Below are 12,758 nucleotides of genomic sequence, written 5' to 3' on the forward strand. Positions count from 1 at the left end.
TTACTTGCAGTGTTGGGAAAATGGCATTATCTTATGCAGAAAAATTGCAGAACAGTATGAGAGCTACTATGACTACAGAAACCTCAGCAAGATGAGGGTAATGTACCTGAGTACTTCTGAATCAGAGATCCAAAAGCTTTTTAGTTTGGGTTATGAAATTTTACTTAGAAAACCAAATCTGCCACAGAATTGTCCATAGGTTTAGTTTTCAAACTTTATTTTTTAGCTTGTGGTTTTTTTCTACAGTAAAGGTGATAAAAAAGGAGTGTGAACTTTCTGAAGAAAAATGGGAAAATAAATGATCTTGCAACATTTGTACCTGTACAGCACCCCTTTTGTGTGCATGCTTATGCAGAAAAGTTATATTACAAGTTCAGTTTCATTGGTTTCCTATGGTTTATCCAGGGAACGTGCTCTATGCTGTTCTTCGCTAGGAGCAGCAACGTATCTTTGGAGTTGCAATTGCGAGCAAATAGCTTGCGACAAGCCATGTACACCTTTGCAATTTTTTTATTTACTGCTTAAAAATATGGTCTGTTTAATATCATATAGCCAAAATGAATGTTTCTTGACACAGTTGTCTTGATTTCTTTCTCGGTTTTCTTAGAACTCTAAGCATTGTTTCTTTCTTCATTCTTTCTGATACTGTAATTTAAAGATTATTCAGTCTTCCCTTTTCTTGTCTGCTTCTGATGGATTCGATTTTACACTACAGCTTCCTTTTTACATTTTCTGTACGTGTAGGATGCTTGCTCCTAGGACTGACTGAAGTATGCTTAATCCAGAGCTCCTTAACAGCGTTATGCAAGATCCTCAACACAGAGCTGTGTGGCAGTACTCCCTCTGATCTGCTTATTCAGTATATATTTAGATATTCCAATGGCAGAATCCTATAAGCAAAAGCAAACTATCATCATGTGAATAAAAAAAAAATCAGTTAATGCATGTTTAATTAATTGTATTTAATGCGTTTTGTGTCTGAATTGGAAATATCCTTCTACAATATCTGTGCCAGCTATCTTAATCCAAAAATGGTGGTGTGGTGATTTCTCACAGCAATATAACCAGGCAGCTATTGATATCACATACACATTAAATAGCTGTCTGCATTACCTAAATGGGCTTTTTCACAGTGTTAAAATTTATGAACACAGAATACTTCGCTGAAATATTGTCAGGAAAAGGGGGCTTTGACATTAAGATCACTTTGTGGCAGTGTTTTGAGTGAAATAAAAGCAGGATGTATTGATCAAAAATTACATTAATTTCTATTGTGAGATTTTTTTAAGGAACTCACATTAGGTGCTTGAATCATTGCAATCTGGTATGATTTGGACACAAGTCTCTTGAATATGGAAATTGGACTTTGCTGACTAAACTGACCACGTTACTACCATGTGTTTGGATGATGAGCAGATTACTGGGTCATGTGTTTCAAGCTGTTTCTATTTCTTCCATTTTTAATTAAAGAACTACATATGTTGTCATTAATCTAATATTTTACCCTTTTAATATAGGTACTTCATATTTAAGTGTGGGGGTTTTTTTTAATTCTTGGAAACTGTTAGGTCATTAAGAGGTATAATTATTTCATCTGATGCATTCAGAGACTTCTAGATGTCCTTATTGTTGCTCAGAGGTGTGCTGCAATTCCAGTACACTAGAGCAGTGTGCTGTAAGAACCTCCCTTCTGTTATAGGTTAAGGTAAAAATATGTTTTCAAAAAAGACTAATTGCTTTTCTTATTAATCTCACCCAGATGATGGAAGCATCTTTGTACGATAAAATTATGGACCAACAACGTTTGGAGCCAGAATTTTTCAGAGTTGGATTTTATGGGAAAAAGTTCCCATTCTTCTTGAGAGTAAGTGAATTGAAAATAAACAGAATGGAGTAATTCTGGAATTCATGCTGTCATTCATAATCACATTCTCTGTGTGAGAATTTGATCATACCATATACAAGTTCTTATCCTGTGAGAAACAGGGAATTCTTTGTGGTAATTAATGAAATATTATCATGTTGTCAGGGTGAAGAAAAGGTCGTGTCTAATGGAAACACAAATGCTAGGCTTCCAGAGTTCCACATAAACTTAATATTCATTTTTATGTTGGAAAGCATGCACCTACACTATTCCACAACCCAACTTCTTTCCTCCATGGTAGTTTGTTCCACTCATCCTGTTCTGCATCTGCTGGTGGTCACTCAGAACACTGTCAGAAGAGGTATCCCTTGGCAGGGGTACATCAGTAATTTAGCATTTAAGCAATTACATTCCCAAATCCCGTTTTTTAAAAATTACTTTGAAATTCAGCATGCTGAGTTTCATTATCAATGCACTGAAGCTGACAAGATACATAAAGTTACCCTTGAGCATTAATCTTGGATTCTGAAGTTACTGAAGTGCTCTTGAAAATTTTAGTTGTGTTCATCCTGTTCCCCTCTTCCACAGTCTGCAGGGGTTTAGCTGCATTGACTGTCACCTTGGGAAGAGGACATGATCCACTTTATTCATGGAGCCACTGTAATTGTAATCCAAGCTCCTCTTCCTATGGTAATTCAAACAAATGGCGAAGGAACCTTCTCTGTATGGTAGAGGCCTAAAAAGCCTAATTTTTTTTTGCCTTTGTGGTGGGGAAAATGACAAATTCCAAATGGTAAATATAGCATGAAATTCTCCCTTTTAAAAGCAAGGCACAAAAAGACTCTGATGGGCACATAGTTTTTGTTATTACATAGTAATCATCTGACTATAACATCTGTATAAACTAATTTGAAAATATTAATTAGGAAGAATTTAATGTTTAGATTACTAAAAATACATCAACCGATGAAGTAAAAGTTCTGGAAGAAGTTGCACAATAATGCAGTACTTTCAGACGTGGAGGTCTTTCACTGCTTATGCATCTGCCCAGGAAGTATTTATGCGTATTCCAAGTTACATGTACATAGCACAGATTTATGTTTGCAGCACCAACAAGGAACACCTCAGAACTTACGATATTTGATATAATTTTTTAATGGCAAAGCAATTTGTAACTCTTTTAAACAGCCTGGCTGTGTTTGCTATAGAAGGAATAAAGAATAAAGCTTCAGAATAAAGCTTTCACATTTTAATTAGTAGTTGCACAATAACACTATTGCAGTTGATTTCTTGTAGCATTTCCCATGAAAGTGCAGGCTCTCAGAATTCAATGCTTACTGTCTCTGTTGTCAAGATACTAAAAACAACTCTTTCTAGCTAAACCTGCTTCAAGAGGAACACATTAGTAATGACTTCAGAATTTTCTAATATAGATTTCAAAAGGAAACTCATTTAACAATGTTTTTAGAATAAATGGTTAAGGTATTTCCTTATTTCAAGTGTGTGCAAGCCGAATCAAACCAAAAAGTGCTGTCCACAGCTACAGGAAGCCCTCAGCACCACCATGGTCAGTGACTAGTTCCAACAGGTACTCCAAATCCAGGCATCTCATGTTACATGTAGGGGGTGTGTTGTATCTGTATTGACGTTGTACAATCTCAGGAAAATAATGGTACAACTCAATAATGGGCATCCATGTAAAAGAAATTATGTTGGAGCCAGGAGTATTCTTTTACTTCATACTGTAAAAACGATAATTTTCAATTACCAGGCTGATAATTCATAAGCATTTAGAGGATAAGGCAAACTGAATGCACTGTACTACTTTCTTATGTATTGTTTTTCTTCAGAATTGTGTAACTTCAAAGCAAAGTTTTATAGTTCCTCATGGAAATGACTTTCAGCCCATTTCATTGTCTGTTGCATTATATTTTTGTTACTTATTTTATACAATGTGATACATTATGTTAGTTACATACTTTAATTCAATAAAAACAATTTCTCCCTTCAGATTTTTAAAGCATTAAGTACAATAATTAAATTTTTCCAGGCTTCTGAATAAAATATACTTTACATGGTAAAATTCCCTTCTTCTAAGTAACCTGTTCTTTCCAGAGTTCTTATTTTCATTCTTGCCTTTCGTTTCTTTTTTTTTTCTTCTTAAAACGATGTTAAAATTGCCTGGAAAGTCTGTATTTAAGAGCATGTGTTTGGATCTATCTAATGATACTCAATTATTTTCACATAACTTGCTCTTGTGTTTCTTTTTCTTCTTGTTCTTCTCAGAATAAGGAATTTGTTTGCCGCGGACATGACTATGAAAGGCTGGAGGCCTTCCAGCAGCGAATGTTGAATGAGTTCCCGCATGCCATTGCTATGCAACATGCTAATCAGCCAGATGAGACCATCTTTCAGGCAGAAGCACAATGTATCCACATAATCACAAACCCATACACTGCAGTTACATCTTTCATGCTTTTAAAAAATGTAGGTACACATACAGCCAATTTCAATCACAATGTGCCTCCACTGAAATAAACGGAAGGTGAGAATTCCCCAGGAATTTGTCCCAGTCACTCCATTACGTTTGGATTTTTTGTGTGTGTAATTGTTGGTTTTACTTAAAAATTCCTTGGCAGGTTATTAAGTTTCGTACTTTAGCCAAAAATACCTGTGGAACTATCACCACTGTGATAATAGTGTATCGGTTCAAGTTACAGTAATTCAGGTTCTTAAAATACAACATAATGTTAGCATGGCATGACGTACTCTGTAAGAATATATTTCATTAAGTCCCTTTACTCCATGTACTATTCCATGTAAGTAGCTTTATTTCAAAAATAAATACAAAATTCTCAACAAAACACTACAGAGAAATCCCAAACTATCAAAAAATCTCTCAGGTTCCTTTCCCAAGACAGTAATAGTCTAGAAACACTTAATGATACACACTTTTTGAAGAGTTTTTCTTCTGTCATGCTTCAGGAGTCAGTATGCTTTGTTAATTTGAATGAAGTAGGATAGCCTTAACTCTTTACATGTAGATTTGCAGATTTATGCAGTGACACCAATTCCAGAAAACCAGGAAGTCCTGCAGAGAGATGGCATTCCCAATAACATCAAGAGCTTTTACAAAGTCAATCACATCTGGCGATTCCGATACGACAGGCCATTTCACAAAGGGACCAAGGACAAGGAAAATGAATTCAAGGTAAAGTACCACACCCTTTCACGAGCTACTGGACCTATGGATTTATTTGTAACATCAATGATAGTTGTGTTATTGAAACATCATCTACAGTTGTGTTACTCAACCGAGTGTGGTATAACAAATTCTCTAAAGGAGATGGTAGCTCAGGTTTGACTATTTAACGTCTCATTTTAATTAAAATAATATAAAAAATATATGGGAAGGTCTTGTGGTATATGGAAATAGGAGAGAAAGAAGCACTCACTTGCTTTGGCATCAGTGATATATAGACGGGAGAACTGGAGACAGTAGAGCAGTCTCCAGAGACGTTTGTAAGGCAGATGGGAAACCTTTGTTAAGTAGGTAATCTGGGGTTTGGATAGGATTGCCCGAAGTTATCTCTCCCTAGAGTAAGGGAGAGACAGTTTTGACAAAACTGCAGCATGATGTTCTGTTCCTGCGATATCAACACTAAAAACTAGCTCTGAACTTAGAGATTGTCTCAGGGAAGAGCAATAGTTCCCTCCCTAATATGTAAATTACTTCTGTTCCTCCTAATAAAAAAGTCACACTGAAAATTCATCTTTTATTCTTCTGGTGTAATTTTAATTCTGAGTCACTAGAAACACATCCTGATGCAGAATATATTCTGGTATTCAGACACACGAAGAGAATTATCCCATAATAATTTTGTTATAAAGTTAGAGGAAAGCACCGTAAGGGTAATATATTAGCTAAATTAAGTCACTACTGTCCTCTAATTAAATCTTAGGGATTTATTTTAATTGTACAGCTTATATATATTATGTGTAAGCACTATCCTATGTGTTGATTTGTCATTTTATAAATCTGTTGCACAAAGTGTTTAATGGTAGTACATATGAGTATCCCATCAGCCATGCGTTGTGGAATATCAAGATATCACAGAGGAGAGCTGGTCACTCTGTGTGATCTGTAAGTTGTTCTGCTTCTGAACTCCGCCTCTTCTCAGACGTTATCTCTGAAAGGAATTATTAAAATGCTAATTCAGTTGGGAATGACTTCTGGAGATTAGGGGACAACATGTAATAAAGAATAATACCATGTTCAAGAGTGAAGAATCAGCAGAAATTACCGCTTAATAATGGTCCTAGAAAGTAAGGAGAAAAGTGAGTGTCATGTGCTTCTGGGATAGACATTTCAGTAGAAATTTGGAAGTTAATACTTTTTTTTTTTAATGTACACTGTTACTTAAATGAAGGCATTAATACAGAAAACTGGAAATAAGAAAAATATAAAGGCAAATTCAGGAAATAAATAGATTTTGTATATTGTAGAGTCTATGGGTGGAGAGAACCACACTGATCTTGGTGCAGAGTTTACCTGGAATATCTCGTTGGTTTGAAGTGGAAAAACGTGAAGTGGTGAGTATGAGACTGCAGTGCATATTGTGGGTTGGTTTACTTCCTTCTCCATATGTTATTCGATGAACTACTTTATTACCCATATGTAATTTATTTGAGCAAGTTTTCAAGCTGGCTTCAACAAAATTATTTACAAAGCATTTTGAGTTGTCCGGTTTCTCTTGCCTTGAAAAGTATTATTAAGAACCACCCTTATGATTCATTTAAACAGTTGAGGAAAAAAGAAGTTGAGAACAATAATGGGCAGCCAAAGGCAACATTTAATGTCAGCAGATTACTTTCTTAAACCTCAGCATGGTGTAACATTTAATACTTAGAATACCTACAGCTTAACATATCTTTCAGTATTCTTGAAAAGTAAATCTTCTCCAAGTTCCTGCACTGTAATGAACGCCATGTGGGTATATCTCTGTGTCTACCTAGAGCGCAGTTGAAGTTCCCAGCTCCCAGCATGGGCAAGGAAGCATGCCTACGCAGAACCTGTAGGCATAGGGTCCAATGTAGCAATCTGCTACTGCCACATTATAATTTCTTCTCCTTCCTTGTTGTTACATTTCTTAGAAATTTCTTAAATACATTTCAAATGTACTTGGAGGAGTTCTCCTCATATAAAGATTTCTAAATAATTGGTCAATTGTTGAGCCTGTGAGTACAACATCTGTAACTATTTTCCTTCCTGTCAAAGCCTGTTAAAATAGTCCCATTAAATATAGGGATCCCACTGTACAACTGATTTTCTCTAAAACTGTTGTGGTTTTCTTCTATAATAACAACAAAATGCCATTTGTTCACCATCCTCATGTTCTCCTATAGAAAATGAAAAGTGGAATTTAGTAAAAATCAAAAACTTGTGTGTGACATGAGAAATTTTGTTAGTTGACACCGAATGAATCCTGACTAGGTTAATATGAGCCCTAATATGAAGATCCTCAGTTTACTATTGTTAACTTCTGGAAATGGTGACTATAATGGTAACTGAAATAACTTTTCCTGGGTATGTATTAGATCATGACTCAGATTTGTGCTTGTATGTTTTGGAAATTTATGGCAATTGCAGCGCTGTACTCTCCCCATCACTTAGCTTTTCACTTTTCCTGCGGTTCATGCTACCTGTGAGAAAAGCTTCCTCACCCTCAAGAGAGGTCAGGCACGTCCCACTCAAGGACTGCCCTTGACTATAACTTGATTATCATCTTAGCTCAAAGCTTACAATCAAACTCCTCAACCATAATGTCTAGTTGTTGACTTCACTGTGGGTGGGGGAGCTCACTTGCCCGTACTTAGGCTCTGCTCTGTGCGCTTAAGCACAGTGCAGCTCTCCCTGACCTCAAGCCCAATTTAGGTAAAGTTACCAAGGACAGTTTAGCCTTCCAGTAGTTCCACCACAAGCTGAAGTGTGTGAGTGTTTTGCAGTAAAGGCTGAGTATCTCTTAAGGTCGGAAAATGAACCTACAAGAGAGGGAGGGTTGTTTACTTTGGTCCTTGATTACATGATAAAATTAATTCTCTCTGTGCTCAGAGTGTACACTCAGAGAGCGTAACCCAGGTGAGAAGAACTTTTTCTGCCCCAATACTCCAGAACATAGAATATCATTGTTTACTTTTAAGAAATCAAAAATTACCTTTAATATATTTCGTCTTTCAGCTGAAGATTAAGTATGTTTGCAATGTTCATCACTCCTCTTTCAGGTGGAAATGAGTCCCCTTGAGAATGCTATTGAAGTCTTAGAAAATAAGAACCAGCAGCTGAGAACACTGATTAGTCAGTGTCAAACTCGACAGATGCAAAATATTAACCCTCTCACAATGTGTCTAAATGGGGTCATTGATGCAGCAGTTAATGGTGGAGTTGCTAGATACCAAGAGGTAAGCAATTTATTTTCTGTTTCTTGAAAATCTGTTATAAGACAGCTGTTTATTGATTTCTTTCTCTGTATAGATACAGCTTCTCTGTATGAATTGAGGACAGAAAGTACTATATCAATAATAGTTTTAATTATACCTCTATTGTAGTTTTGGGTGAGGTGATATGAAACATGTATAGCTTTATTGAAACAACTGTTTTGCTGCAGATAGGCCCATAAACTTACTCCAGTAATGAGCCAATTCACAATTACCTTGCATTCTTTAGTGGTTTGGTTGGGGATTTTTAATTAAATAGTTAATTGTAACACTATTATTATAATATATTCCCCTCCCCTGACCTTCTAGGTCAGGAGCTACTTCTGGCTCGCCAGCAAATTTACTTTTGTGTGCTGACATTCTAATTTTAAGATAAATATATATATATAAAAAATTCTTAACAAGAAATTTATTGTCTTGAAAAATCATATTTTTCTAGATCCTTCTTCTTTCTCTTCTCCAAATTTTTAAGGAAAGCTATTTTATGGAAAAAGTCTAGGAAGAAATAATACATGTAATTAAGAAATGCTTAATGCTGGATTTGTTCCCAAAAGTTGTTCCTTATTATTCTAATCTCCAAATCACCTTAGGAGAACCTTAAATGTTTGGGATGCTGTATTCCCACAAGTTCTGTGTAATTTTGAAACCTCAGTAAAAAGAAAGCAAGGATTTTTTTTTCGGCCCAGCTTGAGCTTGCTGTTTCTCCTAATAGCCTTATGAAATACTTGAGTCTGCTGATTGTTCCTTTTCCATTGAAAATGTCAAGCTGTATAACATTCCGTCCACTTGTCTCAAAGGCTGCAAGATTCAGTGTCCACTCAACAGTATTAAATTTTATAAAACTGTATCCAAATCAAACTTCAAGAAATTGAGTCCGCTATAGTGTTAGAATCTGTCATCAAAACTGCAACATTATGGAAATTGTGAGTCTAAAGCAAAGCTGTACCATGTTTGATGTTTCCCAGCTGCCTTTAAAGAACAACAACAACAAAACTGTTTAGCATAGCAATGCGCCACGAAGGGAGTCTCTTGAGAAACACAGTCATGTCAGAGCTATGTCTGGTTTGAATTAGCAGTGTCAGAGCTAGCTCAGTGTCTTTGCATAGCTTTCCATTCTTCACGAGCCTGTTAAAGGTTCTAGCTTGCTCCTTTATTATTGTTGTTCTTAGCTGCAATTCTTGATCTCCTAGACAGTCTTCATGTTTCAGTTCTTCTGTCCGCTCCTTCTCTCTCTTGCTATATATCTAAAATAGGACTTTTCACCATTTTCGATTGTAAACACCAAAACTGATAGCAATAGTTGTGAGATTTGAGGGGTTTTTTGTTTCACCCTCATTCTCTTTGCATGTCCCTTTTTCAGTCTTATATGTCTTCCTCCTGTTTTTCCACTTCTTATCATCTACCTTCCTCCTTCTCTTCTGCTCTATAAATGCTTTTCTCTGCCTGTTTCACTTGCATTTGCCCTGTACAAATCTCGAAACTCAGTCAGTCTTGGAGCATGTGGTCTTGAGGTAAGCATGACCATGTCTTTACATCTATCCTCCTTTCCTTTGGGCAACTTCCAAGCTTTAAGTGTAAGACCCAGTAAATAATATCCGTGGGCCAAATGCTGCTTTCTTGATTCTGCCCTCCTCTTCCCCCCCCCCCGCCTTCTGATGGGATAAAAAGCAGCTACCTCTAATTATTCAGCACTTTGGCCAGTATTGGAGGTGTTAAAGCTATACTTCCACTGGTTACAATACAGAAGTAATAGTTATTATGCAGCACCTTCCTACGTGCTAAAAAATGGCTGTAGGCTGAACCACTGATATTTTTCAAATTTTTCTGAACGCTGTTGGAAGAGTGTGGTTTGTGCCCACTAACACCTCTGAAACTGCAATTTGTACTATAGCTTACATTTTTTTTAGCTCCTTTACATGTGCTAGAAGAGCAGAGGCACTTTCATGATTAATTACTGGAAACCACCGGTTCCAAAAATATTACTGGATTTAGTCAAATTCTGATTACTTTCTTTTTCTAAAGTACTGGTGATTTTGTTTGAAGTTAGACTATTACATCTCTGACTCATATTACAGATCTGTATAAATCTCAGCCCCAAACCACTGGGACCACCTGTTTTTTATTAAAAGAACATTAAGCTTGTAGCTGAGGGAGAAAAAATATCAGCTGGCGGAAGTTTGGGATTTGGGATTTTAGCAAGTATCAGGGGGTTCCTTTTAACAATTTAAACATGAATTCTTATAAGTTTATTTATCTGCCGTGGAAGGACTATGTGAAATAGATGTTCTTCATTACAGCGTCAGCATTTTTTAGACAGGTCTCAGCACTTCCTCGTTATGGGTTGTCACAGCATTAAATTTTGGAACTGAATCAGAGGAAGGGGTATATTTATCTCCAGCTCCACTGCTTCCCTATGTTTACTAATGATTCTGCACAGCAAAGATTTTAGTAGCTAAAGTTGGATGGAGAACTTTGTAAGAAGTATGTGATGGAAATGCTAAGATAGGTGCGAAAGGAAAATGCAGCACAGAGCAGCCACTATTATCCCCTCAGCTCTATGGACAGAAAACCATGTGTATGTATGGGTATGCATACAGACACTTTTTGTGACAAATGCATTTTTGAGAAGGTCTAGAAATCTCTCACCTGAGCAGCTGGGCATTTTCTTTATAGAACTGCGTCAAGAATTGTTGTAATTTCAATGCAATCCCCTTGCAGGGTAGGATAGGTGGCCATGTTAAGAAAGATGCAATTGTGAACAAACACGGGAGTGCTATGTCAGGTAAAACGACTCCAGGGTACTATAGCTGGTACAATTGGCATTGGAGATGGGGTGGAAAGTCATGTAAGCTCAGGAACACACCTGGATGTGGGTCAGATGCTTGTGAAGTGAAAATTGGCTTTTTTTGATATCAGTGTCACTGTGAGTACTTTGAAACATTCGTTATATTAAGAGTGAACAAGACGATAATGTCACAGCTCGCTCCAGTACATATAATAGTGTACAATTCCACACTGTTCTTAAGATATCTTAATGTTTAAGGGATAATGAAACTCCTAGCATGAAAAGGCAGGAAAATATCTTTGTAATTATTTGACACTCCTATGTCACAATTAATGGGGAAGAGAGACTTAGTTCAGGTGACCTGTATCTGGTTTCAACTCTGATTTGCAGGTTTCCAAATTTGATTCAGGATCTGCCCTGGATATTGACCAACTGGTAAATTCGACTTAAGAGTGGCTATGTTTTATTTGCCCATAGACTCCACCAATGCATATGTGAATAACTAATTATTTAGCATTTATTTTCCTCTCTTACAGGAGAAAGGAGCTTTTGTTTCAAAAATATTATCTAGAAAGTTGTTTTAAAAAGAAGTGATGTGGGTTTTCTTTCTCACTTTACGTTACTTTCTGATTTTATTCTGCTTAGGCATTCTTTGTCAAAGAATACATCTTGAACCATCCAGAGGATGGAGAGAAGATCACACGCTTGAGAGAGCTGATGCTCGAGCAGGTAAAGTGGGGAAAAACTGACTAGGTGGCCTGCTTAGCTCTTCTAGCTAAAAGTGTCCCAAAATAAAATCTAAAATTTCAGGGGTTAATAATTTTCCGGTGGTTTTCAGTATCTTCTGAATTAGATTCCAGGTAGACAGCAGCTTCCTATACAAGCAGGTTTCTGGGTCATGCCAGTATTTTTTTCCTAATCCTTTCCATCATGATCTTAATTACTTCAAGCTATTTTAAATTAAAAGTTGAATGAAAGGCGAGTTTTTGTCTTGTGATGCTCCTATGCAAATATCTGCACAACATATTTTACCACTACTACAGAATAAATATTATCTCATTGAAACATTTGATGGCTTTAGCAAATATTTGTATGACGTATTTTACTAATACTACAGAACAAACATTTTCACTATAAGGTTTAGCATAAAAGAAAAAAACCCTGAAAAATCTTATTATAGTGGAATATGTCTACTAATGATTGCCAAGTAGGTAGGCAGTAAAAGAAACATCAAGTGATTAAAATAAACAGGTATTTTATGCATGATATGATTTTTTTAATTATTTCTTCATTTATTTATAAGACGATGACCTACCAGCCTCAAATATGAAGTGTCTCCATTTGGAAATGCTGAAATAAATTATTTTAATCAAATGATCTTACTAAGTATTTCAGGTTTTTTAACTCACATTTATCTATGTTTGTTCTATGCAGCATATTGAAATTTCAAACTTTATTCCCAGCTTAGGATAAAGAGGTCAGAGTGTAGAATTTCCATCTTGCCACATCCCAGTTTTTGTCAGCATTGTGGTATCTTTTGGTCAGATCAGCCGAAGGGACAACTCCTCAGACAGTATAAACCCGAATGTGCTCACTGGGCTCACTTTAATTTCA

The 12,758-nt window shown here is 36.2% G+C and overlaps 1 protein-coding gene across 4 annotated transcripts in view; it reads left to right on the forward strand.

Moving 5' to 3' along the window:
* DOCK4 (dedicator of cytokinesis 4) overlaps nucleotides 1–12,758 on the forward strand; it is a 254,956-nt gene that overhangs the window by 226,110 nt on the left and 16,088 nt on the right. For all 4 annotated transcript variants that reach the window (XM_064447407.1, XM_064447417.1, XM_064447423.1 and 1 more), the window contains 7 exons: nucleotides 11–97; nucleotides 1,760–1,864; nucleotides 4,151–4,292; nucleotides 4,909–5,075; nucleotides 6,371–6,457; nucleotides 8,147–8,323; nucleotides 11,790–11,873. In XM_064447407.1, coding sequence (XP_064303477.1) covers nucleotides 11–97; nucleotides 1,760–1,864; nucleotides 4,151–4,292; nucleotides 4,909–5,075; nucleotides 6,371–6,457; nucleotides 8,147–8,323; nucleotides 11,790–11,873 — 849 coding nt within the window. The remainder of the gene's footprint in view (nucleotides 1–10; nucleotides 98–1,759; nucleotides 1,865–4,150; nucleotides 4,293–4,908; nucleotides 5,076–6,370; nucleotides 6,458–8,146; nucleotides 8,324–11,789; nucleotides 11,874–12,758) is intronic.

This window comes from Phalacrocorax carbo, chromosome 1 (genome assembly GCF_963921805.1).
Source record: "Phalacrocorax carbo chromosome 1, bPhaCar2.1, whole genome shotgun sequence".
Classification (NCBI taxonomy): Eukaryota; Metazoa; Chordata; class Aves; order Suliformes; family Phalacrocoracidae; genus Phalacrocorax; species Phalacrocorax carbo.